The sequence below is a fragment of the Oreochromis aureus genome, linkage group 3, assembly GCF_013358895.1.
Source record: "Oreochromis aureus strain Israel breed Guangdong linkage group 3, ZZ_aureus, whole genome shotgun sequence".
NCBI classification, from domain to species: Eukaryota; Metazoa; Chordata; class Actinopteri; order Cichliformes; family Cichlidae; genus Oreochromis; species Oreochromis aureus.
Window position 1 is genome coordinate 101,967,670 of NC_052944.1, and position 25,603 is coordinate 101,993,272.

Here is a 25,603-nt window from a genome sequence, read left to right on the forward strand (position 1 = left end):
CTGACAGCACCACCCACTCACTCCATCACTCTACTGACCTCAGAGTCTCCAGTCTGCAGTCTGGACTCTGCTGAAGATCAGACAGCTGCTTCACATCTGGATCCTTCAGGTAGTTTCTGCTCAGGTCCAGCTCTCTCAGATGGGAGGGGTTGGACTTCAGTGCTGCTGCCAGATAATCACAGCTGATCTTTGACAAACCACAGCTCATCAATCTGTATGAAGAATGAAAGATGTAAGTTTATTAGACAAAGTGTCTGCTTGAAATAATTCAGTGTTTCAAAATCTGTTCAGAGCTGAAAAAGGTTCATAATGGAATGTACAAGTTTAGAAAATGGAAACTTCAAACAGCTGAAGCCAACAGGAAGCAGCTTCAAACAGGAAACTGTGCAGTTTTCAGACTATATGCCCCGATGCAGTCAGTCTGAGTTTGGAGATTTGAATCTCTGTTCTGTGATAAGTCCTTGAATCATTTCTTCCATGTATTGGACATGTGTTGTGGCTCCATTAGGGGAGCTTCTAAATGTGATGTGATGGCCCCTCTGGGTCTGTCAGATCACAGCACTGAAGAGAGCTCAAACTGAACACACAGTTGTTCCAGTCTGGACCAAAGACTCTATACTGGAACTGAGGGACTGCTTTGACTGCACCCACTGGGACTTTTTAATGTACAAATTACACCCTTTAATAGAAACCTATTGGTCAGCATCTTATTAACCTGCTATTAGCCTCATTACACAGAAAACTGATAGAAACTAACAGAGTTCATAAAGAATAAAGAGAAATGTGCTGATTTAAAGCCTTTGAAGTGCTTCAGATGATCTCTGTCCACTTCTGTCCACTCATTCATTCATGTAAGCTTCTAATGCAGCTTTGATCTTCACAGTCTGCTTCATGAAACTCATTCTAACCCTGAACGTCAGAGTGTTCCTCCTTCTCTTTCCCATCATTCATGCTGGCAGTGGAGGAGATTTGGATGTTGGACTGTGTTTTGGATGATGTGTGTATGTTTGTGTTGGACTGCTGTCTGTAAAGCAAACGCACATTTTGGTTTGGATTTCAGTGTCACACAGACTTTAAGGTGGAATGAAGAGTTGGAGAGTTTCACAGTGAATTATCCAGTGGAGGATTTTTCTTCTTCTTTGAAGGTTTGAAATGTGAACATTGTTCTGCTACAGTCAATGGACTAAACCAGATCAGAAGAAAACAGACTTTACCATGAAGATCCTCAGTGTGGATCAGTATAATATCAGCCTGATGTCTGCAGTTTAGTGTCAGCACAACTTTTACATCATATTCATCTCAGCACAACTAAAACATGGTGACTGACCTCAGAGTTTCAAGTCTAAATCCTGGACTCTCCAGAAAACCACACAGCTGTTTCACTCCTGAATCCTGCAGCTTGTTGTTGTAGCTCAGGTCCAGCTCTCTCAGATGGGAGGGGTTGGACTTCAGCGCTGCTGCCAGATAATCACAGCTGATCTCTGACAAACCAAAGCTCCTCAATCTGTATAAAGAATGAAAGACGTAAGTTTATTAGACAAAGTGTGAGCTTGAAATCCTTCAGTGTTTCATCATCTGTTCAGAGCTGAAGAAGGTTCAGAATGTGATGTTTAGAAAATGGAAACTCCAAAAAGCTGAAGCCAACAGGAAGCAGCTTCAAACAAACACAACAAGAGAAAAAAAACTCTGAATCTTTCACATTAAAGTTGTACATTTATCATAAAAACATGAAAAACACTTGAAAAAGTTGTGTTTTTCATTCAAGGAACCACATGGCTTCACTTTTAAAGGTGAACTTGGAAAGAAATGGACATATTTGAAGTCCAACAACACTTTTTTTTCCACTCACATTATTAAAGCAGACAAACTACAAGCTCATTTTCATTCCAACAAGTCATCTTCTGACCTGGACTAACAACACTGGTCTCTATGTGCAGCTGGCTGTGAGACCAGTGCTCAGGGACCGTCTACAAGCTGCAACACTGAAAGAACATCCCACACAAATCTGCTTACAGCACTTTCACACAAACATCTACTGTCATTATTTTCACCAAACTCTGTGGATCCTTTATTGGGAATTCAAATGTGATTCAAATGGTCAGACAAAAGAGGGTTATGAGGAAATATGATGAAATGTTGTGCATTGGCCGGAAGTTGAATCATTTTCCTCAGAAACCAAACAAAATGATTGACAAACATGTTTTTACAAACTCAGTGTTGGACTTTGATCAGCAGGATAACCCTGATGTTTAAAGTCAGCCATATTTGGATATTTGCCACAATAATCAAACCAAGTGGTTATGAAGAAACTCCATCATATTATTGTTTAACATGTCCCAGGCTTCCTCTGGGATCATTTCAACTTGTAGAACTGCAGCATTTTCTAATGATTAGAATCTAAAGTCAGAATATGATCCACTCACTTCTACATCAACAAATATTTAAACATCAAACTGCATCAGATTATTGTTGATCATCAGAAATCCTTGGGCTCAGCTCCACAGTGATTTCCAGTTTCTTTACTGTAAATGCAACATGTACAGCAGGTCCTGAGAAACATTAGCAGCATGACAGCTGAATGTCAGCTTCTTCTTCTCATTCTTCATCATTAATCTTTGTTTTCATTCATGTCCTCATCACATTTACTTTTGAACACTATTACAGTTCAGTCACAGATTCACTCAAACACATGATCATGATTCATACAGATGTGACGAGCACACATCTGTTAGCTGTTCTTTCTTTCATGGTTCAGCTTGTACACTGATCTACAGTTTACACTGATTAGAAACACTAAAGCTTTCAAATGTCCGGGGAAGAGGACTATTGGACTTCAGTCTGATGGTTTTCCTCCTCCTGAGGTCAGCAAGAGCTTATACAAAAACTGGAATCCCAGTTTAACATTAGTGAGTATTACCCAGCATGCCATGCAGCAGTGTCAGTTTGTAAATGTACAATAATTCCTGCTCCAAACTGTTTCTGTTTCACAGATTGCTTTGTGCTGTGACCTTTGACCTGCTAAAGAGAGTCAGCTGTGGATTATTCATTGTTGTGTCTGATACTTAGAACTGTGAGGAAGAACGCTACACAGTTAATCAGGGTCCCCTCTCTCTGAATCAGGAAAGGTGGGCAGGCCACACGTTGAATATCACTGTTTGAAATGTGAACATTGTTCTGCTACAGTCACTGGACTAACCCAGAGAAGAAAACAGACTTTACCATGAAGATCCTCAGTGTGGATCAGTATAATATCAGCCTGATGTCTGCAGTTTAGTGTCAGCACAACTTTCACATCATATTCATCTCAGCACAACTAAAACATGCTGACTGACCTCAGAGTTTCAAGTCCACATGCTGGACTGTCCAGAAAACCACACAGATGCTTCACTCCTGAATCCTGCAGGTAGTTTCTGCTCAGGTCCAGCTGTCTCATACGGGAGGGGTTGGACTTAAGCGCTGCTGACAGGTAATCACAGCTGATCTCTGATAAACCACAGCTCACCAAACTGTATAAAGAATGAAAGATGTAAGTTTATTAGACAAAGTGTGTGTTTGAAATCCTTCAGTGTTTCATAATCTGTTCAGAGCTGAAGAAGGTTCAGAATGTGATGTTTAGAAAATGGAAACTCCAAAAAGCTGAAGCCAACAGGAAGCAGCTTCAAACAAACACAACAAGAGAAAAAACTCTGAAATTTCACATTAAAGTTGTACATTTATTATAAAAACATGAAAAACACTTGAAAAGGTTGTGTTTTTCATTCAAGGAACCACATGGCTTCACTTTTAAAGGTGAACTTGGAAAGAAATGGACATATTTGAAGTCCAACACCTTTTTCCACTCACATTATTAAAGCAGACAAACTACGAGCTCATTTTCATTCCAACAGGTCATCTTCTGACCTGGACTAACAACACTGGTCTCTATGTGAAGCTGGCTGTGAGACCAGTGCTCAGGGACCGTCTACAAAGTGCAACACTGAAAGAACATTTCAGCTGCACATAGAGACCAGTGTTGTTAGTCCATGTGGGATTAATCCAGTCACACAAGATGACAATAATCACAGAGGTACCCTGGGTAATGATGAAGTGAGTGAGTGTGTGAGTTCGTTCTTCAACAGTCAATGCCGCCTGAACAACGTGTGAACTTTGGACCCAGACTTGTAACACAATTCACCGATGCGTCACCCGCGCAGGCCTTGAGGACGCAGGGACTCGCTCCGTCTGGTCCAGCAGACTTGCCTGAGTGAAGTCTCCTCATTTGCCTCTGAACCTGGTCTTGAGTGAAAGTGATGGGTGGGGGACGGGTGTCAGGATTCTCACCGGAGGCAACAGTGCTATGTGGAGAGAGAGGCAGGCACTGTGGTGTGGCTCTGGGTTCCAGGCTAACTACAGGTGAGGTTGTAGGGGTGTGACCAGTCGCTGCCACGTCGAATCTTTGAAAAACAAATTCAACTCATTAGCTGTATCCTCACCTACTTCAGCTCCCCTGCTGTTGGTTGGCCTGAATCCAGTGATGGTCTTCATGCCACTCCACACCTCTCTCATGTTGTTCTGCTGTAGTTTCCACTCAGGCTTAACCTTAGCCTTTCTTATCTTGTCCTTTAGCAACACCTGGACCCTTCTCACCTAGGGATGGGTACCAGTATCTGGTGCCATTATGGCACCGGTTCTGACATAAACGGTAGTAACCAGACCGAAAAGCAGTGCACATTTCGGTGCTTTATTTCGGTGCTTTTTTTTTACTGAGATGTCATACACTTTGGATTCTAGCCAATCATTTTACCTTTCCAAGGATAGTAGGCGGGCCCAGGTACGTACGTTCTTTTAGAGCAGAGCTACAGATTAAAAATGCCCAAGGCGAAGCGGTCAAAAGTCTGGCTGTACTTCACAGCAAAAGATGCAAACTCAGCAGCCTGCAACAAGTGCTTTAAGCTGATACTGTGATACTGTGCAAAGGAGGTAACACCTCGAATCTGACGACGAACCTGGCGATGCATGGCATTTTTTTAAAAGCCAAGAAATGCACCGTATTTGATAGACCTCACACTGGCACATCTACTGCGGGTGTGGTACCTGTTATCGGACCCGGAGTTAGCAACATCCCCCAAGAACCCGAAGAGGAGAGTCCTGGCCCCTAGCCCTGTCAGCGTAGCAGAAATGATGATGGATGATGATGATGGCAGCAGCAGCCGTTCTCCTCTGGGTGAGCAGCTTAATGTCGTTCGTGTGTAATTTACGTTGAGTAGGCTAACCACGTTATTAAATTAATGCATGTAAGGAGAACTAGCAAACACCATCATAGTTACATGCGGCTGTCTTCTTCTTTGATGGCAGATACTCCCTTCACCCTGGCCTAACAAATGCATGTAATAGTAAGAAACGCACTGTCTTGGTGAAATAAAGCGTTTTTGTGCAACTTCATAAAGATGGCTGTAACTTTTGATAGGAGACTCAGACACACATATTTATGACTTTATCTTATAGAATTCAGCATCCCTGTGCTGGGCAAATAGGTTTTGCAGCTGTTTGAGCTAAGATTTTCTGAAAGCCCTCTTCTTGTCGTTGAGGAGGGCTTTGATGTCCTTAGTCACCCACGGCTTGTTATTTGGGAAACAATGGACAGTCTCAGCTGGAACAATGGAGTTGGTGCAGAAAGTTATGTAGTCTGTGATACACTCAGTAAGCCCGTTGATGTCCTCAGCGTGAGGCTCACAGAGTGTTTCCCAGTCGGTCACCTCGAAACAGTCCTGTAGTTCCGCTAAGGCCTCCTCTGACCACCTCCTAATGCTCCTCGTGGTCACAGGTTCCCTCCTCACAATTGGCACATAGCAGGGCGTGAGGTGAATCAGGTTATGATCTGACCTTCCAACTGGGGGGAGGGAAGAGGAGCTGTACGCACCCTTAGCATTAGCATACAGTAGGTCTAGGATTCTCTCACACCTGGTGGGACAGGCAACATACTGTGTGAATGTTGGTAGTGTATTGTCCAGTGTGACAAGGTTGAAGTCACCCGAGATCACAATGAAGGCACTCGGGTCCTGAGTCTGTAACCGGGCTATGGCCGAGTGGATAGTGTCACATACAGCTGTGGGGTTAACAGAGGGAGGGACGTAAACAGCCACCAAGATGACATGAGTAAATTCCCTGGGCAAATAATACGGCCTGAGTCCAACAGCACACAGTTCAATGTCCGGCAACAAATCCTTTCTTTAATTGTTATGTGGGCAGGGTTACACCAATGGTTGCTAACAAAAACAGCAAGCCCACCTCCTTTCCGCTTACTGCTAGCGATGCTGTCCCTGTCCGCCCAAACAGTGTGGAAGCCTTCCACTGATGCGTTATCGTCAGGAATGTCCTGGTGCATCCGTGATTCAGTGAAACACATCAAGCTACACTCCGGTATTCCCTCTGACTCCGTACCAGTGCTGAGAGCTTATCGATTTTATTTATTAACAATCGCACATTTCCAATTACGATAGACTGCAGACACTATACCTCCTCTTCACTTCGAGCCGCTGCTGTCTCACTGTCTCCTTCTTTCTTCTCTTCTGTCCTTGACCTCTGCATCTCCAATGTGTTTTTCTCCAAATTTCAGCTGGTACATCTGCGGGTCTGGCCGGCGAGCCGGCCGGCATCAGGGCGATCAGCTGATCTCGGGAGTAAACAGTCCGTGCAGTATGTAGGAGTTGTGCCGCAACCCTGCTCCTCGATAAAAGTAACAGTTCTGCGGCCACCAGCAGAACAAAAACGCTCTCAATCCACATGATTGAGGGAAAGATAATAAACGGATGAAAGTACAGTAAGGAAAAAAAGAATAAGTAATGAAAAAACAAGCTAAACTAACGAGAAAAAGCAGGAGCAACTGTAACAGGCTGCATGTTGGTCGGCGCATGCACACTAAAGACCTGCTTAGGGGTTTTGGGTTCCTTTTTTATACTTGTACATAACTACATTTCCAATAAGACTTATCATTTCCCTTTTCCCTGTCAGGGAAATGTTTTGTTGCAGCTATGGTAGTCATTTCTGTGAATACCAATGTGTCCAGTCTATGTGTCCTGTGTCCAGTCCTTGTACTAAGCTGGGCTTGTTCTATTTAATTGATGTCTCTCTCTCTCTCTCTCTATATATATATATATATATATATATATATATATATATATATATATATATATACATACATACATACATACATAAGGGTGCAACAATACTCGTATCGATATTGAACCGTTCGACACAGTGCTTTCGGTTCGGTACACATATGTATCGAACAATACAAAACGTTTAATTTATTTTATCAACTTTTCTTCTGACGATGCTGTCTGTGTTGAGCGCTCAGTGGATCTGCGTTCGACTACTCCGCCTAGGCTGCACTGTCGAGTGCAGATCCACTGAGCGCAGCACAAGCTAGCAAGACAGAAGCTAAGCTCGTTGCAACATGGCAATTGAGCCTCCCCCACCCTCATTCAGATCTGGCGTTTGGAACTATCTTGGTTTTCATGTGAAGCATGACCCTGAAGGTAAGCGCGTCATGGACAAAAGTAAAACAGTATGTCGGATGTGCCACGCAATGCTCAATTGGTGGGAACTAGTGCGTTAGCGCAGTTAGCTTGTTAACGTGTTGACACTGTCCAGCCCCACGCACGGGGCGATCCGTGGTAACGGAGATTTGCCGCGTTATGGCGTTAATGTCATTTTAACGAGATCAACGCTGACAGCACTAGTGGGAACACAACGAATATGACTGCACATTTACACCGACATCATCCTAGTGCAAAGACAAGTGGAAGCAGACAAAAACAACAAGCACACATGCTATAAACTTTACCCGAGTCATTTAGACAGCCGTTAGCACATGATTCTCCTTATGGGGACCTGATATGTTTAATATGCTGCTGAGAATATATCCAAGAAGAAGGGTATAGTATAGCTTTTATTTTGGAAAGAGCCATTTCTCTGTAATAAACTCTCTTTTCCAAAGATGAGTGATTTCTCGATCAGATAGATTTATTTTTTTAATTATTTTGTTGTTTCAGCAACATTAAATTTAAAAACTGTACTTTTGAGTTAAAATATATATTTATAATTTTAATAAATGACAAATTAAAAAGGCATGAACACTTTTTTGTATCAAAAAAATATTGAACCGTGACACCAAAGTATCGAACCGAACCGAACCGTGAATTTTGTGTATCGTTGCACTCCTAATATATATATGTACACACACATATACACAGAGGGTGGGCCATTTATATGGATACACCATAATAAAATGGGAATGGTTGGTGATATTAAAGTCCTGTTTGTGGCACATTAGTATATGTGAGGGGGAAAACTCCTCAAGATGGGTGGTGACCATGGTGGCCATTTAGAAGTCGGCCATCTTGGATACAACTTTTGTTTTTTCAATAGGAAGAGGGCCATGTGACACATCAAACTTATTGGTAATGTCACAAGAAAAACAATGGTGTGCTTGGTTTCAACGTAACTTTATTCTTTCATGAGTTATTTACAAGTTTCTCTTTGTTCACAGCCATTGACTTGTCGAAGAGGTTAACACGTGAGGAGCAGATCGAAATTGTGTTGATATCTGGTGAACGCAGTAACTGGGTCATTGCAGCAGATTTCAATGCAAGACACCCTACGAGACCACCCATCTCCCATGCTACAGTTAGCAAACTGCTTGCTAAGTTTCATGAAACTGGTTCAGTGTTGGATTTGCCAAAATGTGGATGCAAGAAAACTGTCACTAATGAAGAAACATTATGGTCAAAATGTGGTCATAAATATTTTGTAATTGTAAATCAGGATTTGTATGTGTAAAAAGATTTGTGTGTGTGTAAAAAAGATTTTTATGTGTAAAAAAAACCCTGCAAGTCACAAGTACGAATTTTGACCCTATTTTTCTTCCTTTCATCTGATTGGTCAATGTCATGTCAATCACAAATGTAACAATCCAATCAGAGAACAGATGGGTTTAGCTGTCGGAGGGGCGCTTTTTTTGAACTGCAGGTCTTTGAAGGGAATAAATGCCCTTTTACATGCCAACCCAGCGTTTTCCTTCATCACCACGAAGGACAACAGTCTGTAGTCGTCCGAGTTTGGTGATTTTTGTGTCACAGGTCTACTGTTTAATACAGCGCTGCGGACCGCGGGGGGGGGGTCAGTGTTTTGGAAATGACAGTCTTCATTACAAAGCTTTCTTCGTTATGAATTAGCATACACGTTTTTATTGAACATTTGAAGAACTAGCAAAAAAACCCAGAAACTCTTGTAGAGGACATAAAGTCAGAGACAGAAACGACAAGGAGCAGGTGCATCTAGTACAGGTAGAGCTGCTGCAAAAACCCACAGAGCTCAGCAGCCAGTGCAACAAATTCTGGATCCTTTGTTTTTATTAGCAGCACATCCTGCGTCCGATGTGAAAGGACCTTTATGCTGCGCACTGTGACTCACAGCAATGGTCCCGGGTCAGCCCTGACTTTGTGTTAAACTAATCCTAAAGTAATAATGGTATTTCTAACCACTGACATACCACAACTTTATCCTTTCAACAGCTGCGGACCTAGCTGCTATCGGACATTTATATAGAGATCCTCTAGCTTCAAACTGTATTACCCTTCAAGGACCTGCAGTTCAAAAAAGTGCCCCTCCGACAGCCAAACCCATCTGTTCTCTGATTGGATTATTACATTTGTGATTGACATGACATTGACCAATCAGATGACAGGAAGAAAAATAGGGTCAAAATTCGTACTTGTAACTTGCAGGGGGGGGGTTTGGCTAAGTCCACACACAAATCTTTTTTACACATACAAATCTTTTTTACGCACGCACAAATTCTTTTTACACATACAAATCTTTTTTACACACACACACACACACACACACACACACACACATCTTTTTTACACACACACAAATTCTTTTTACACATACAAATCCTGATTTACAAGTACAAAATATTTACGACCACATTTTGAGCCCATAAAACATCAGTGGCTGTCCTAGCTTCATTCAGCAAGAGCCCACAGCGTAGCACTTGCTGCATGTCACTGGAGAGTGGCATTAGTCGAACATCCCTTCGGCGGATATTAGCTACTCACAAATGGCACCCTTACAAACTCCAGCTACTGCAGTATCTCAACGAGGATGACCCAGATCGGCGCACAGAATTTGCAGAATGGGCAAAACAAAAATTGGAACAGGACCCTCAGTTCACGCAGAAGATTTTATTCAGTGATGAGGCAAACTTTTATGTGAATGGTGAAGTTAACAAACAAAACCACGGCTATTGGTATGACACTAACCCACATTGGATGGATCTCTCCAAGACTGTTGGAACAACAAAAGTGATGGTTTGGTGTGGTATATGGGGTACAACGATAGTGGGTCCATTCTTCATCAATGGAAACCTCAAGGCCACTGGATATTTGAAATTGCTACATGATGATGTGTTTCCCTCTTAATGCACTGAAGCTGGCACGTTCCCTGAGTTTTTCCAGCAAGATGGTGCACCACCACATTATGGATGCCAGGTCCGAGCATTCCTAGATGAACAGTTTCCTGGAAAGTGGATTGGTCGTCATGGGTCAGTTGAATGGCCCCCAAGGTCTCCCGATCTGACCCCCTTAGACTTTTATATTTCGGGTCATCTGAAGGCAATTGTCTATGGTGTGAAGATACGAGATGTGCAGCACCTGAAACTACGGATACTGGATGCCTGTGCTGGCATTTCCCCTGCAGTGTTGCTATTAACGTGTGAAGAGTGGGAGAAGAGGGTTGCATTGACAATCCAACACAACGGGATCCCCCGTAGCTGGTTACCAAGATTACGTGAAGTACCCTCAGAAGGTCTGCTAGATGATGTTAATGCACCACTACGGACGATACCTACAACCACGATTACCGACACTAACAAGCTGATCTACAATACGGCAGCAGTGATCAGTGAGATGCTTGGCTACAAGTTGAACAAGGGGCAGTACCCTCCATGGAGAAGGAGGCTAGAGGGCAAGATCAAAGTAGCATGGAGGGAGGTTAGCCAACTAACGGAGTTGCAGAAAGGTACGACAAAGAAGGTGCATAAGAAATACAGCAAGCTGTCCATACCTGAGGCCCTGGAAACTGCCAAGCAAAGACTCACAGCCTTGGCCACTCGCTTGAGGAGGTACACCAGAGAGATAGAAGGCAGGAGAATAAACCAGCTGTTCTCCTCAGAACCAGCAAAGGTGTACTCTCAGTGGCAAGGGAACAATAAGAGAACAGCACCACCAAGGCTGGAGACGGAGCAATACTGGAAGAGCATATGGGAGAAGGACGCAACCCATAACGGCAATGCTCAGTGGCTAGTGGATCTGAGGGCAGACCATAGCGACCTCCCTGAACAGGGTCCAGTGACCATCACAGTGGCAGATATCCAAGAAAGGGTCTCCAGTATGAAGAGTTGGACAGCACCAGGGCCCGACAGTTCACGCCTACTGGCTGAAGAAGCTGACTGCACTCCACGAGCGTCTGGCAGCACAAATGAACCAGCTGCTAGTTAACGAGAGACACCCGGAATGGCTAACCAAAGGTCGGACGGTCCTGATCCCCAAGGACCCCAAGAAGGGACCGGTCCCATCCAACTACCAACCAATTACCTGCCTCAGTACTACATGGAAGCTCCTGTCAGGCATCATATCAGCTAAGATGAACAGGCACATGGGTCAATACATGAGCGGGGCACAGAAAGGGATTGGCAAGAATACCAGAGGTGCAAAACACCAGCTACTGGTAGACAGAACAGTCAGCCAAGACTGCAAGACCAGACTGACCAACCTGTGCACTGCCTGGATTGATTACAAGAAGGCCTATGACTCAATGCCCCACAGCTGGATACTGGAATGCCTAGAATTGTACAAGATCGACAGGACCCTGAGAGCCTTCATCAGGAACTCAATGGGGATGTGGCGTACAACACTAGAGGCCAACTCCAAGCCCATAGGACAAGTCACCATCAAGTGCGGGATCTACCAAGGAGATGCTCTGTCCCCACTGCTGTTCTGCATAGGCCTGAACCCCCTCAGTGAGATCATTAACAAGACTGGCTACGGATACCGACTACAAAACGGAGCAGTTGTCAGCCACCTCCTGTACATGGATGACATCAAGCTGTATACTAAGAGTGAACGAGACATCGATTCACTGATCCACACTACCAGGCTATACAGCAATGACATCGGGATGTCGTTCGGACTGGAGAAGTGTAGTCGGATGGTAACAAAGAGACGGAAGGTAGTCAGAACTGAGGGGATTGAACTACCAGAAGGCAACATTGCAGACATAGAGGACAGTTACAAGTACCTGGGGATCCCGCAGGCGAATGGGAACCATGAAGAGGCCGCTAGGAAAGCTGCAACCACCAAATACCTGCAGAGGGTCAGGCAAGTCCTGAGGAGTCAGCTGAACGGTAAGAACAAGATCCGGGCCATCAACACCTACGCCCTGCCCGTGATCAGGTACCCTGCTGGGGTAATAGGCTGGCCAAAGGAGGAGATAGAAGCCACTGACATCAAGACAAGAAAGCTCCTTACCATGCATGGAGGGTTTCACCCCAAGTCCAGCACCCTGAGGCTGTATGCTAAGCGGAAGGAAGGGGGCCGGGGACTGGTGAGTGTCAGCACCACAGTCCAGGATGAGACAATGAACTTCCAAGAATACATTGGAAAGATGAGTGAATACCTCAGGCAGCAGAAACCCAAGAAAGAGGAGGGAGACGAGGAACCATCATGGAAGGACAGGCCCCTGCACGGTATGTACCTACCAGTGGCTGGACAAAGCTGGACTGAAAGACAGCACAGAGGCACTAATCATGGCAGCACAAGAACAAGCTCTGAGTACAAGATCCATAGAGGCTGGGGTCTACCACACCAGGCAAGACCCCAGGTGCAGGCTGTGTAAAGATGCCCCAGAGACAATCCAGCACATAACAGCAGGGTGCAAGATGCTAGCAGGCAAGGCATACATGGAACGCCATAACCAAGTGGCCGGTATAGTGTACAGGAACATCTGTGCCGAGTATAACCTGGAAGTCCCAAGGTCAAAATGGGAGATGCCCCCAAGGGTGATGGAGAATGACCGAGCTAAGATCCTGTGGGACTTCCAGATACAGACGGACAAAATGGTGGTGGCTAACCAACCGGACATAGTGGTGGTAGACAAACAGAAGAAGACGGCCGTAGTGATCGATGTAGCGGTTCTGAATGACAGCAATATCAGGAAGAAGGAACACGAGAAGCTGGAGAAATACCAAGGGCTCAGAGAAGAGCTCGAGAGGATGTGGAGGGTGAAGGTAACGGTGGTCCCCGTGGTAATCGGAGCACTAGGTGCGGTGACTCCCAAGCTAGGCGAGTGGCTCCAGCAGATCCCGGGAACAACATCGGAGATCTCTGTCCAGAAGAGCGCAGTCCTGGGAACAGCTAAGATACTGCATGAGGACCCTCAAGCTCCCAGGCCTCTGGTAGAGGACCCGAGCTTGAAGGATAAACCGCCCGCAGGGGCGTGCTGGGTGTTTTTTTTTATATATATATATTTATTACACATACACATACACATACATATATATACATACATATTGAGAAATCTGAACAAGAAAAAAACATAAATCGGACATAAATCAGAGTCTGATATATGAACAAACAGCTCTGTAAAAGTGAATACAGACAGCAAACTGAAGCTTTGATTGATGGAAGTGCTGCAGACGTGAAGACGTATTCTCAGTAATTTTCAGAAATCAGACTTTAAAAATATGTGCTCTAAATTACAGATAATTTAATACAAATGAAGAACAAAACAAGTTACTAAACAAACAAACTATGAACCAGTATCTCTCTACACAGGTAAACATTATGACTGAAAGAAATTTAAATCATAAGTTTCCTGAAATATGGATATGGACATTATTAAATAGTATAGAATATGCATTTTAATTAATGCCCAGTAGTAGGGCTGCACGATTTTGCATAAAATGAGAATCACGATTTTTTTGCTTAGAATTGAGATCACGATTCTCTCACGATTTTCTTTTCCAATATAAATATTTATTGCACTTATTAACTGCACATCAACTTCGTAACAGTTGAAACTGAACATAAAAACAATAAATAAACAAAAACAATAAATGCCTCACATTTTGTGGTTGCCGCAAAATGTTGTACTGCTTGAAATTCCGTCTCCACCGTTGCTCGACACTGCGTGTATAGAGCAGGTAGTGCAACAATAGAAAAATAGTTGTGGGACGGCACTGTGTAGCGTTTGTCTAGGGTGTTGATCATTTTCCTAAATCCCTCGTTTTGCACAGTGTTGATATATCTTTGGTCAGGTGATGAGTAATAGCCTCCGTAATTTCTTTGTGCCTGTGGGAGTTCGACGTGTATCCGGTTGTTCAGTGATGACGTGACGAATCCTACTTCCGGGCCTAAAGTAGTCTGCGTTTAATATGGGTTTTGTGTTGTTAACATGTTTAATGTTTTGTATTTTCTTCTATTTAATCTCAAAAAGCTGATAAAACAGTCAGTGATCACTGTTGACCTCCCTCGGCTTTTATTACCGCTAATCATTTATTTAAGCTCAGTTTTTAAAACCTTACATGTAACTACAGCACAGCCCATGCAGCAGTATATGAATGACTAACCTTGTATTGTGGATGGATTATCTCACTTGTTCTCCTGGCTGAAGTTTAGTCCTTTTACAGCATCCTGCCATGATTACATTTGTTCCTGACCACCGAGAACACTCACGTTAACTTTTATCGAGTGGAAAAAAGTTAGCTTGTTTATATTATGCTAACATAGCTGTGTCGCTAGCGGTCACGTAGCACATCATTATATACCAGCTAGCCAAATTTCAGTAACCCTACAAATGTCACTGCTGTTTAGTTTTCTGTCTTCATTTATGTTGGAAGTGATAGCAGAGCTGTGCGTTTGAATTTGTTTCCAAAACCCCGCAGTCAGGACATGCTATATTGTATTTAGATAGAAGCTAGTGAGCTAACGTCCTGCTAACTTCTAACGCCGTTAAATGTCATAAATTCCATTTTTCATGGATGCCTGGATGTTAAACTCAATTGTTACACCTGGTAGAGCAGAACACTGATCATTTTATTAAAGATGAAAGACTTCAGACAGTTTTTCAACTCTCAGTAATGCCATGGTGATCGTTTGATATATGGACCTGCAGCGGAGTTTAGGCCCAGACACGGCCAGTGACGTCAGACTGAACAACCGGATAGGGAAGCGCTGTATAAGGTTCCCGTTATTGATGTTTGGGGGGTTGACCAGGACGGATTTTCTCCTGTCACTTTCTCGTCATCCCTGACGTGGTCTCCGTTGTTTTTTCCCTGCCAATTTGAGCATCACGGCACAGCTTCTGTATCACGTGGTATAAGGCTCCGCCCTTGTCATTTGTTGAGCAGGAAGAGTGAGCGCTTGTTTTCATGCAGATTACGTCCCAGATCAAAATGCGGTACAATCGTCGTCGTCTTTTTTTTTTTTTTTTTAAATCGTTGTCATTTGGAAATGAGATCGCACGTAAGTATGAATCGAGATCGCGATTTTCTAACAATTAATCGTGCAGCCCTACCCAGTAGACACCAAACCACGTAATTTGGACACGGTTTTCTTCCCATGCATGAAACAAGGAAAGAGACCACCCACTGAAGTGACCAGAACCAGGAAACTGGGGAAACTTGGCAAAAAAAACACATGGATATTGCATCAAGGTCATCTGATCAATCTAGCACATCGGGAGGAGCCAATGTGTCAGCACTGGGAACCCCACAGTGTTGGTAAGAAGATAATTACTGGCCACAGATTGAAACTTTACACCAAAAATGTCGATAAAAGTGGCGACAATAAATATCCAACCAGTCAATGTGGAAAAAGAGCTCGATGTGATCAGTGCTCACAAACTCCTTTAACCTCCTAAGACCCGAACTCTTCCACGACATGCATTTTTAATTTCTCTTTGATATTTGGGCATATTGGGGCCCAATGAATGTAAAAACAAAGAATTCCCAGATTTTTTTTTTTACCTTATTTTTGTTTTTAAGAAAAATGAGAGCCACAAATGAGGATATTCATTTAAAATTTTGATAGAACAGTAGCAGTATAATGTCCTCGTAAGTGGATATCAGGCCTATGTAGAGCAAAATTGAGTATTTTGGTCAAAATAACAAAAAATGTGATGTCCACATATGTGGACGGCAGGTCCTAGGAGGTTAAATTCAATATTTGGATTGTAGCAAAATCTGAATGATGTATTTGTGTACCTGGCACTATTATTCTGAACACACCTGCCATTGATGGGACACTGACCCTTTTCTACTCTGGGAGTGAGAAATGAGAAGTTGGTTTTATGGTTGATACTCGGGCTTTGAATATCGTTCTGGCCTTCCAACCTATCTCTGACCGTCTGGCTGTCCTCACAATCAACAGCACCATCAGAACCCACATCATTGTTTTCTGGATCAATTGGGAATCAGTAACACTGTGAGTAGAACCACTGAGAAGAGCAGGCCTCTTGTTAGCCATATTGACTGCTGTGGAACAAATGGCCTGCTCATCGGTGTATCACACAAAATATGACACAGAAAACATGAACCGAACAATAGGTCTCTTTTACCCTAAATATGTGACTGTAAAAAATCTTTAGACAGTAATTAAGAATCTAATAAGCCATCCAAATATAAATAAAAGGTCACTTGCCAATTCTAAAAAGCTCAGTTGTTTATAGAATAATATCATTCAGACTTTAAATGATCAACAGTGGGAATGTTTGGATCCTGACCTGAGAGTTTCAAGTCTACAATGTGGACTCTGCAGTGCAGCAGACAGAAACTTCACTCCTGAATCCTGCAGGTCATTGTTACTCAGGTCCAGATCTTTCAGACAAGAGGACTGAGAGTTGAGAACTGGGGACAGAGCATCACAGCTTCTCTCTGAGAGGTTACAGCCACTCAGTCTGAAAAAACAACCAAACAAATAAATAAATCAGTCAAATGAAACACGTTTTTAAATGCCAGCTTGCAATACAATCGATGTTTAAATAAATAGCTTAATTAAAACACAACTGTCCTTCTATATCAGCACTTGCTCCACCTGCTCCACCTTCTGATTCAGAAGACATGAAAACAACTGTAAATCTAGTAGAAACATAATTTGTAACTCATAATTGGAAATGTAATCTTCTCTGATCCATTTGTACATTTTAGAGCCTGATACTGAAATATAGCAGTGGACAGCACAGACATTCACAGCAGCAAAGATTACAGAATACAACTCTGTTCAGTAAATATTACACTCATGCTGTCAAAAAATTAATAACTTTACCCACTTGGATCCTTATCATTCAGGATTGTGAAACGATTCTCTACTCAGAGAATACTGGTGATTTTAGATAAGAGATGATTTGGAAGATGATGAAGGGGAAGAGTTTTCAGAACTTGAGGACTTTTGTCTTCACAGTATAGGACAGAGAAGGCAGGAAGGGAGGGAGCAGTGAGAAGAATGACACACAGGAAATGGTCTTTGGGAGACTCAAACCCAGGCCCTGGAGTCACGACGCTAACCTTCAGTACATGGGTCACCTGCTCAGCCAGGTGTGCTATAGCAGCAGTCAGCAGTCTGTGAGTTAATTTGAAGACAAATGATGAGAATGGCTATAACTCAGGGACAAAACAAAAAAACAACTTATCATCAGCCAACAAGGGGGAAAAACGGTGAGCTTGAATGGTCTTCTTGACCAAGGAGTGAGCCACCCTGCATGGCTATCAATGTTGTGCAACCAATGCCATCATAAAGGACAACTATCATTGTACAGGCCATCCAAGCCCATTTTTACCTTTTCATTCCAGATACCACCTTAAAAATCATCTAGATTAGGAAATGTTGATCTGAATCGTGTTGTAGATCCAATCACAACAAAAAGACAGCTGTTGTGTGTCCAAGGTGAAAAGAAAGAATATATACATGCCACAGTCCACAAAATAGATATGCAACACACAGAGGAAAACTCTGCCCATCATTTGTTTTATAGACTGTTAGGAAAACATTATTGTTTCAATGTTGCAGAACTACAGACTGACATGGATCTGTTTAACTTCTAATTAAGCTCAATAAAGTCACCATTGACAGTGATGAGAAGGTTTGCTTTAGACTGTGGTGAGGTTTATCCTCAAAGGCTGACAAACAGGCACCGTGCTGGCAATAAATGGCAGGAAGTCTGACTTGGGTTTTTGTTGTTGTTATTATTTGTTTGTTTTTTTTAAAATCAAGATTAAATTTTATAGCAACCACAACAGAGATGACCAAGAAAGGTGTGCTTAAAGGAGAAGTAGCTAAAACAGCTGATTTCAGATTCAAGATGAACTGAGGTGCTACACCAAAGTCTGTACCAACATTTTGACAACAGTGTGAAAGAAAAACTGGAAGAAAATCAGGTTCAGTGAGGGACAAACATCTGCTGCAACAAGTTTGGAGTGAGGGGAGAGAACAGGCCAAAAACAACAAAGAAACAACCAACACACTGTGGAAGGCCGAGGCAGAGTTTAGTCATCAATTCAATTCAACAATGGAGCATGAACACATGGAAAGTGGAGAGAGGTGGGTGAAGAAGTAATGCTCAGTACATCCTGGGAAGTGTCCAAAAAAGCTTAAAAAGTGTAACTAAGGATGTTTCTATGGCTGCAATGATTCACTGAGTAATTCAAAGAACTTGTTATAAAATATTCTCAATGCAAATACTTTGTTTAATGCAGGAGCCACCACGCATGTAAAAGCCAGTGTTTCACCAACATTCGGGACTAAAAATAGACCTGCAGTAGAAATGTATCTAGGAGCATGCATGTGAATATAAAGTATTACAACATTAGGCACATGGAGCCCCCATTGTTTAAACAAAGACTGATGACACAACAGCAGCAGTGATGATGATGTAATAGTTTATGGTGGATTCAGCGTCTCGAGTACACGGAGTTCTTGAGCCATCAAAGTGATTACAGTTCCAAAACTTTAGGATACAAATTCATACAAAGATAGAAAGCCTGATGAAAGGAATTACTGACACAGGTGGATGTTAAAATTCCAGTATCAAAGCTCAGGAATCAGCAGCTCCCACCTCGTTTTCTTTCAACAATTATTTTTAGCTGCTGTGTATTTGTGTTTCTGCAGACCTCAGACATCCTGCTGCTCTGGAGAACTGAAGCTCTAAAGGGCTCAGCCTTTATCTCCAAGAAACAAAGCTGATCATAGAGACCCAGCAGGTCAGATGATCTGTGGACAGCCCAGCATCTTTAACTAAGTGTGAGAGGTGGGCAGTCTTTGGATGCCTTTACTGTCTGATAGTGATGTTTAAACGATGGCTCAGAGCAGGATTGTGATGATTATTTTGCTTTTCTTCAATTATTATGTTTAGCTTCTGCTTCACAGATATTCTCTGAAATGTTTCCACTGTTGGACAAACTTTCACAGTTTCTTCATAAAGGAGATCTCCTATGGAGTCCATCTGTGCACACACAGTACTACCAAACTCATCTCATACTGAACACACACACTTTGTGGGAATCATCAGTACTTTGACTGGTTAGCTTCAGGTTAGCCATTTAGCATTTCTCCAGTCTGAGTCACAGAGTGTCACATGACGTGACAGAAGCTGATTGGTCAGCTGCAGTGATAGTGGTGGAGCAGCATTAATGATGATGCTGTGGAACAGGGGTGTCCAAACTACGGCCCGCAAGTAATTTTATAAATAGAATAGAAAATGGCCCGCACTTCAACTTTTGCTTGAGTGTATTGCACTTCTTAGTTTTAACACCAGGGGGAGCTACTGTTGATCAAGGCAGTTGCTCCACCAAAAAGGACAATCACAGAAGAAATTTACCCCAAGTTACTAAACATGGCAGAACCAAAGAAGCGAAAGGTAGAAAGTGAGTGCAGAAAATTTCAGACACGGTGGGAGACTGAATATTTCTTCAAAGAATTCACGGGGAAGTGCGTCTGTTTGATCTGCACTGAAACTGTGGCAGTTATGAAAGAGTATAATGTACGACGTCATTATGAAACCAAACATCAGGCCTATGTATCCTACACTGGTGCTGAGCCAGAGCAGAAATTAAAGCAAATGGTAGCTATCCTGCAGGGTCAGCAACAGTATTTTTTTCGTGCTCAAATTGTCCAGAAAAAGGCTCCAATAGCAGCTATGAGGTCGCCCAACTCATCACAAGACATGGCAAGCCTTTTTCAGATGGAGACCTCATAAAACGCTGCCTCGTTAAAGTCACCGAAATAATGTGCCCGGAAAAAGTGCAGGACTTCAACAACGTCAGCATGTCCAGAAATACAGTTGTGCCACGCACTGAAGACTGTCAGCCAACATTAAACTGCAACTGTCTGATAAAGCTGTGCTTTTGATTTTTACTCCATCGCATGTGATCCGAGCACTGATACCACAGACACCGCACAGCTGCTAATTTTTTTTGCGGGGAGTGGACGAGAGCACGAGCGCTTTAGGGGAGTAAAAAATATCTTCCACAGTACCCGTGTGTTAATGTGCAGGTACACATGCTTCAAATATCAGTAATGCGCATCAATTCTGTCACTACCCTGCTTTTGCGCACCACTTTCTTATATGCGTTTTTCTTGTTAACACACAGAGTACACACCGCTGTGCACAGCGCACGCACACGCAAAGTCAGCTGATCTCATCTGATGCAGATCTGCTCCTTGATCAAGTGACATTTGTCCGGATTTCTGGCACGAGTGGCGTACGCTCAGCACCGCAGCTGGATGGCCCGATTTACATACCCAGCGCAGCTGATACTCACCAGAATAATTTACTAAAATTATATGCACTCCTGTTATTAAGTCCAGTTCAGTCTATTAATGTTGATAACCGTTTCAAACGAACGTTAATAGGTGTGTTGCTAAGCCTAATAACTTAAATAACAAGCTTGAAATTTAGCCGTCCCATTTTCTGCTTTGTTTTTTCGCTGTACTGTAAATCTTCTGTCCAAGAAGAAATCTGAGGCTGTTCTGAGAATGAGCTACCAAAGCTTTTTCTGAATAAATCAATAAAGATCCATTTATGGAAAGCTGTGATGAAGGCAGTTTTGTCTTTAATTATATTCAACAATATAACACATTTGACCACTTTTGATTTTTCTAACTTTAATACACTAAAGTTAAGGCTATATACCTAATGTCATGGTTGTTATAGAGTGGACTCAGGCGGAGAGCTCAGCTGTCTGTCGCTCAGCCACACCATTAAGTAGCCCTGCCCAAGATGGTAGATGATTGGCAGCAGCTGGTGAATTAAGATAAGATAAGATAAGATAACCTTTATTAGTCCCACACGTGGGAAATTTGTTTTGTCACAGCAGGAAGTGGACAGTGCAAAAGTTGTGAAGGAAAAATTAGAATAAAATAAAATAAGAATAAATACAGTACACAACTGTACAGAATAGAATAAAATAAAATACTATATACAGTAGAATAAAATAGAATAAAATATACAATAAGATAAAAATAGAATACAAATGCTATATACAACTGAGTAAAAATACAATTGATTGAACTGATTGCAGATGAGGCAGCTCCAGGCGACAGCACTTCCGGGTCGGAGGTAGCCTGTTGCTAGGTTACCCTCCGTATATACCACACCGGAGCCGGAGGGGAAGACAGAGCAAGAGGGGAGACACACATACACACGCACGCAAATATATACACCGGCAGGTCGACCGGTCAGGGCACCGTCAGATCCTGACACCTAATTTCTAGTAAGTGGCCCAGCCCCTCCTATATTTTTATGTATGTGGCCCTCAGTGAAAACAGTTTGGACACCCCTGCTGTAGAATAACAGGAACAGGGGATATCAGACTGTTAGTGGGTTTAGTCATTCCTGCTGCTCTGTTTGTCTTTCTTATTGAAGTGACCTGCTGAGAGCTCACACTGTTCTCTGTAGAAATGATGTCAGTCTGACTCGTCACATGTTTGGAGGCATGCTTGATGTTTGTACTTCTGGAAACTCTCAATATCAAATATGGAATATGTAAAGGAGACACGCTTCAGTCTTTATGAACCTGTTTCTGTACCTGCCACCATCATTCTACATGTTTGTACATCAGCTTATGAAATCCTGTCTGCTGTTAAAGTCTTTATTTATTACTCTTCACCTGCTTCACTGTCACTGTGTGGGCGGTGCTTAGGCAGCTCCGCCCACACAGACACAGCTCCTCTCTGGAGCTGAACTTCTCCTTCATCTCCACCTCTTTTCTTCATCTCCTCCATCCCTCTTTTCTCTTCTTCAGTGTTCTGCAGCCACAGAGCCTCTCACAGCCGTTAACACACCCATAGGTGACCAGCTAGCATTACCCAGCATGCCGTGCAGCAGTGTCAGTTTGTAAATGTGCAATAATACCTGCTCCAAACTGTTTCAGTTTCACAGATTGCTGTGTGCCATGACCTTTGACCTGCTAAAGAGAATCAGCTGTGGATTATTCATTGTTGTATCTGATACTTAGAACTGTGAGGAAGAATGCTACACAGTTAATCAGGGTCCCCTCTCTCTGAATTACGAAAGGTTGGCAGGCCGCTCAGCACTCTGTGGAGGGCCACGGGCCATACGTTGAGTATCACTGATTGAAATGTAAACATTGTTCTGCTATAGTCACTGGAATAAACCAGAGAAGAAGAAAACAGACTTCACCATGAAGATCCTCAGTGTGGATCAGTTTAGTGTCAGCACAACTTTCACATCATGTTCATCTCAGCACAACTAAAACATGGTGACTGACCCCAGAGTTTCAAGTCCACATCCTGGACTCTCCAGAAAACCACACAGCTGCTTCACTCCTGAATCCTGCAGCTTGTTGTTGTCACTCAGGTCCAGCTCTCTCAGATGGGAGGGGTTGGACTTCAGCGCTGCTGCCAGATAATCACAGCTGATCTCTGACAAACCACAGCTCCTCAATCTGTACAAGGTATGAAAGATGGAAGTTTATTAGACAAAGCGTGTGCTTGAAATCATTCAGTGTTTCATAATCTGTTCAGAGCTGCAAATACTGAGTCTTTGCATTAACGTGATGTAATTCTCAATAAAAGCATTTGAAACTTATGAAGTGCTTGTAATTATACTTCAATACATCACAGAAAAAAAATGACACAAAGATCTAAAAACACTGAAGCAGCAAACTTTGTGAAAACTAATATTTGTGTCATTCTCAAAACTTTGGCCACAACTGTACTTGTAAAATGACTGTATAGTTGTGAACTGAGTTTTGTGTGCTAGAGTGCTGTCATGGTCCTCCATCTTCAAAATGTATTACCCTTCCAGGACCTGAAGCCCAGTAAAGCACCACTCTGACAGCCAAAACCATCTGTTCTCTGACTGGATTGGTCAATGTCATGTCAATCACAAATCTAACAATCAGCTGAAAAGAAGAAAAATTATGTAAAAATTGATTCTTGCAAGTTGAAACTCACACGAGCGAGTGAGCAAATGAGTGAGTGAGTCATGTGCCTATCTCCCCACCAACCTCTCTGTGTACATTAGTGATGTTCGATTCGTGAACGAATCGTTCAATACTTGAGAATCACTTTACTGACTCGTGAATCAGGATTCACAAGCGCAACTGACTCACTGACTCATCCCTGTTGCTGTTAGCAAACTAATTTCATTAGTAGAAATATATGTAGCTTATAATTAAAATTGTGGGGAAAAAAACAACAGCCAGTTTATTAACAAAAACATTTCTGCTCTGAACTGGAAGAAAAAACCCTGAGTAGAAGCTCACATCAAGACAATAGCTCCTCGGTTCACAGTAGCATCGCTCAGCTAGCATGCTAACAGCACATTTGAGCTACTCACCCCCTCCCTTGCTGTGCTGAATCATAGCATAAGCGAATCACTCAGGACTCACTGGCTGTGTCCCAATTCAGGGTCTGCACGCTTGAAGTACGCATTTCAAGTGCGAATACGTCACCGCCACGCGACGACGGCTGTCCCAATTCAAAGTGTACTTCAAATACATACTCCAAATGCGCCGTCGATTTCCCCAAATATCAAGCGTGGTCCGATCCGTGCACGCTTCAGTGGCCCCATATATATCCCACAATCCATAGCGGCGGTGGGTGTGGATAATTTTGCCGCAAAATACGGCAGAAGGGAGCGGCCAAGAGTGAACTGTCAAAAGTAAGTACTGAATATTATGTCACTTATTTATGTGCGAATGTTTAAGAACATTAAAACATTACTGTTGGCCACATGTCAGCAAAGTTATGTGACATTAGCGATGTTTGTACTTTCAGCGGTAACTTGGTTTTAGTCAAGTCAAGTCAAGTTGGCTTTATTTATTTAAAGCCTTTACTTTAAAATATATATATAGTCGACCTTAATCTTACAGAGAATGTGATGATTTTATGGATAATTAAAGTCAGTCATATATCCACAAACACAACAAGCTGAAAGTCAGTGATGCTGCTCGGTTTGCAGTCCTGAATATGACGGCACAAGCAGGATTCACTGCACTGTTAATGTTAGCTATGTTATATTGCTGCCTCTGTTCGGTGGTGTCGAGCCAAACGGACTTCAACGTGTGTTTGAACGAGCTGACGGTTCACTCGTTAAGCTGAAAGAAAGATGCTTTAATCACAGGAGTCACACATGTGTCCACTGGACCATCTGGGAACTCTTCTTGTTTAGCACTCGTAATAACACAAACACTAAATCCTCCTTCTCTTGTGCTGTTTTGTAGCAGTGTGTACACCTGAGACTGTCACCTGTCTGTCTGTCCTGCACTCTCTCTCTGTTTCTTTCTCTCTGATTGTGGAATAAAAGTATGAACATGTATTTTTATAAGTTACACTTGTGTTTGAATCCTGCAGCTTATCACACATTTGATTTCCATGTGTGACAACTGCAAGTGTCCAGAGTGAGGACAGACTGAGGGACCCACTGCTGCACATCATCTGTGAGGCTTTGCACCCCTGATGATCCACCAGGACAAACTCAGCAGTGTGTGAGGAAGAGGAGGAGGAAGAGCCAGCAGCAGCTGACAGATGGAGAGAATAGACAGACTGTTCCCTGTTTGTGAAGGACTGCTAGGAAAGTTTAAAATAACTAATTGTCTGTCCTGAATCAGTCTTATTAGGTAATGTTCAAATAATGTGATCATCCCAGTGTTTTCAGTGTGGGAGAAAGTACTCAGGGCCTTCAAGTTACACACTATGAAAGGCAGCAACAAGTTTAATGTTCAGAAACCTAAAGTATGTATCAGCAGCAGAATGGAGCTAAAAATAAATGTTTGTTTCAGTTCTATGAAGCTTTGAGTATTTTGGATTAGTAGCACTGCTGTGTTTGTTGCATCATATTGCTGTAATTGTTTATATGCTTTATATATTCTGAGGTAAGTTGATCTATAGTGTTACATCATATTCTATAAGGATGTTATGTGTTTGTATAGTTTCGGCCCAGTTTGACCCATTTAGCAGAAGTCAGCCTGTTTAAGGCTCTGATATCTATTCTGTATGACTTAAAGCAGTTATGACATGGTCTGATTTTCTCACCCAATAAA

The 25,603-nt window shown here is 42.7% G+C and overlaps 1 protein-coding gene across 1 annotated transcript in view; it reads right to left on the reverse strand.

The window, feature by feature from the left end:
- Positions 1 to 2,768: 2,768 nt before the first annotated feature.
- The window catches only part of LOC116324239 (NACHT, LRR and PYD domains-containing protein 12-like), a 34,402-nt gene continuing 11,567 nt past the window's right edge, over positions 2,769 to 25,603 (reverse strand). Inside the window, exons 5-8 of the mRNA XM_039603414.1 lie at positions 22,826 to 23,002; positions 16,825 to 16,998; positions 3,333 to 3,506; positions 2,769 to 2,856 (exon numbers count right to left, since the gene is read on the reverse strand). Of these exons, the coding sequence (XP_039459348.1) occupies positions 2,769 to 2,856; positions 3,333 to 3,506; positions 16,825 to 16,998; positions 22,826 to 23,002 (613 nt within the window). The remainder of the gene's footprint in view (positions 2,857 to 3,332; positions 3,507 to 16,824; positions 16,999 to 22,825; positions 23,003 to 25,603) is intronic.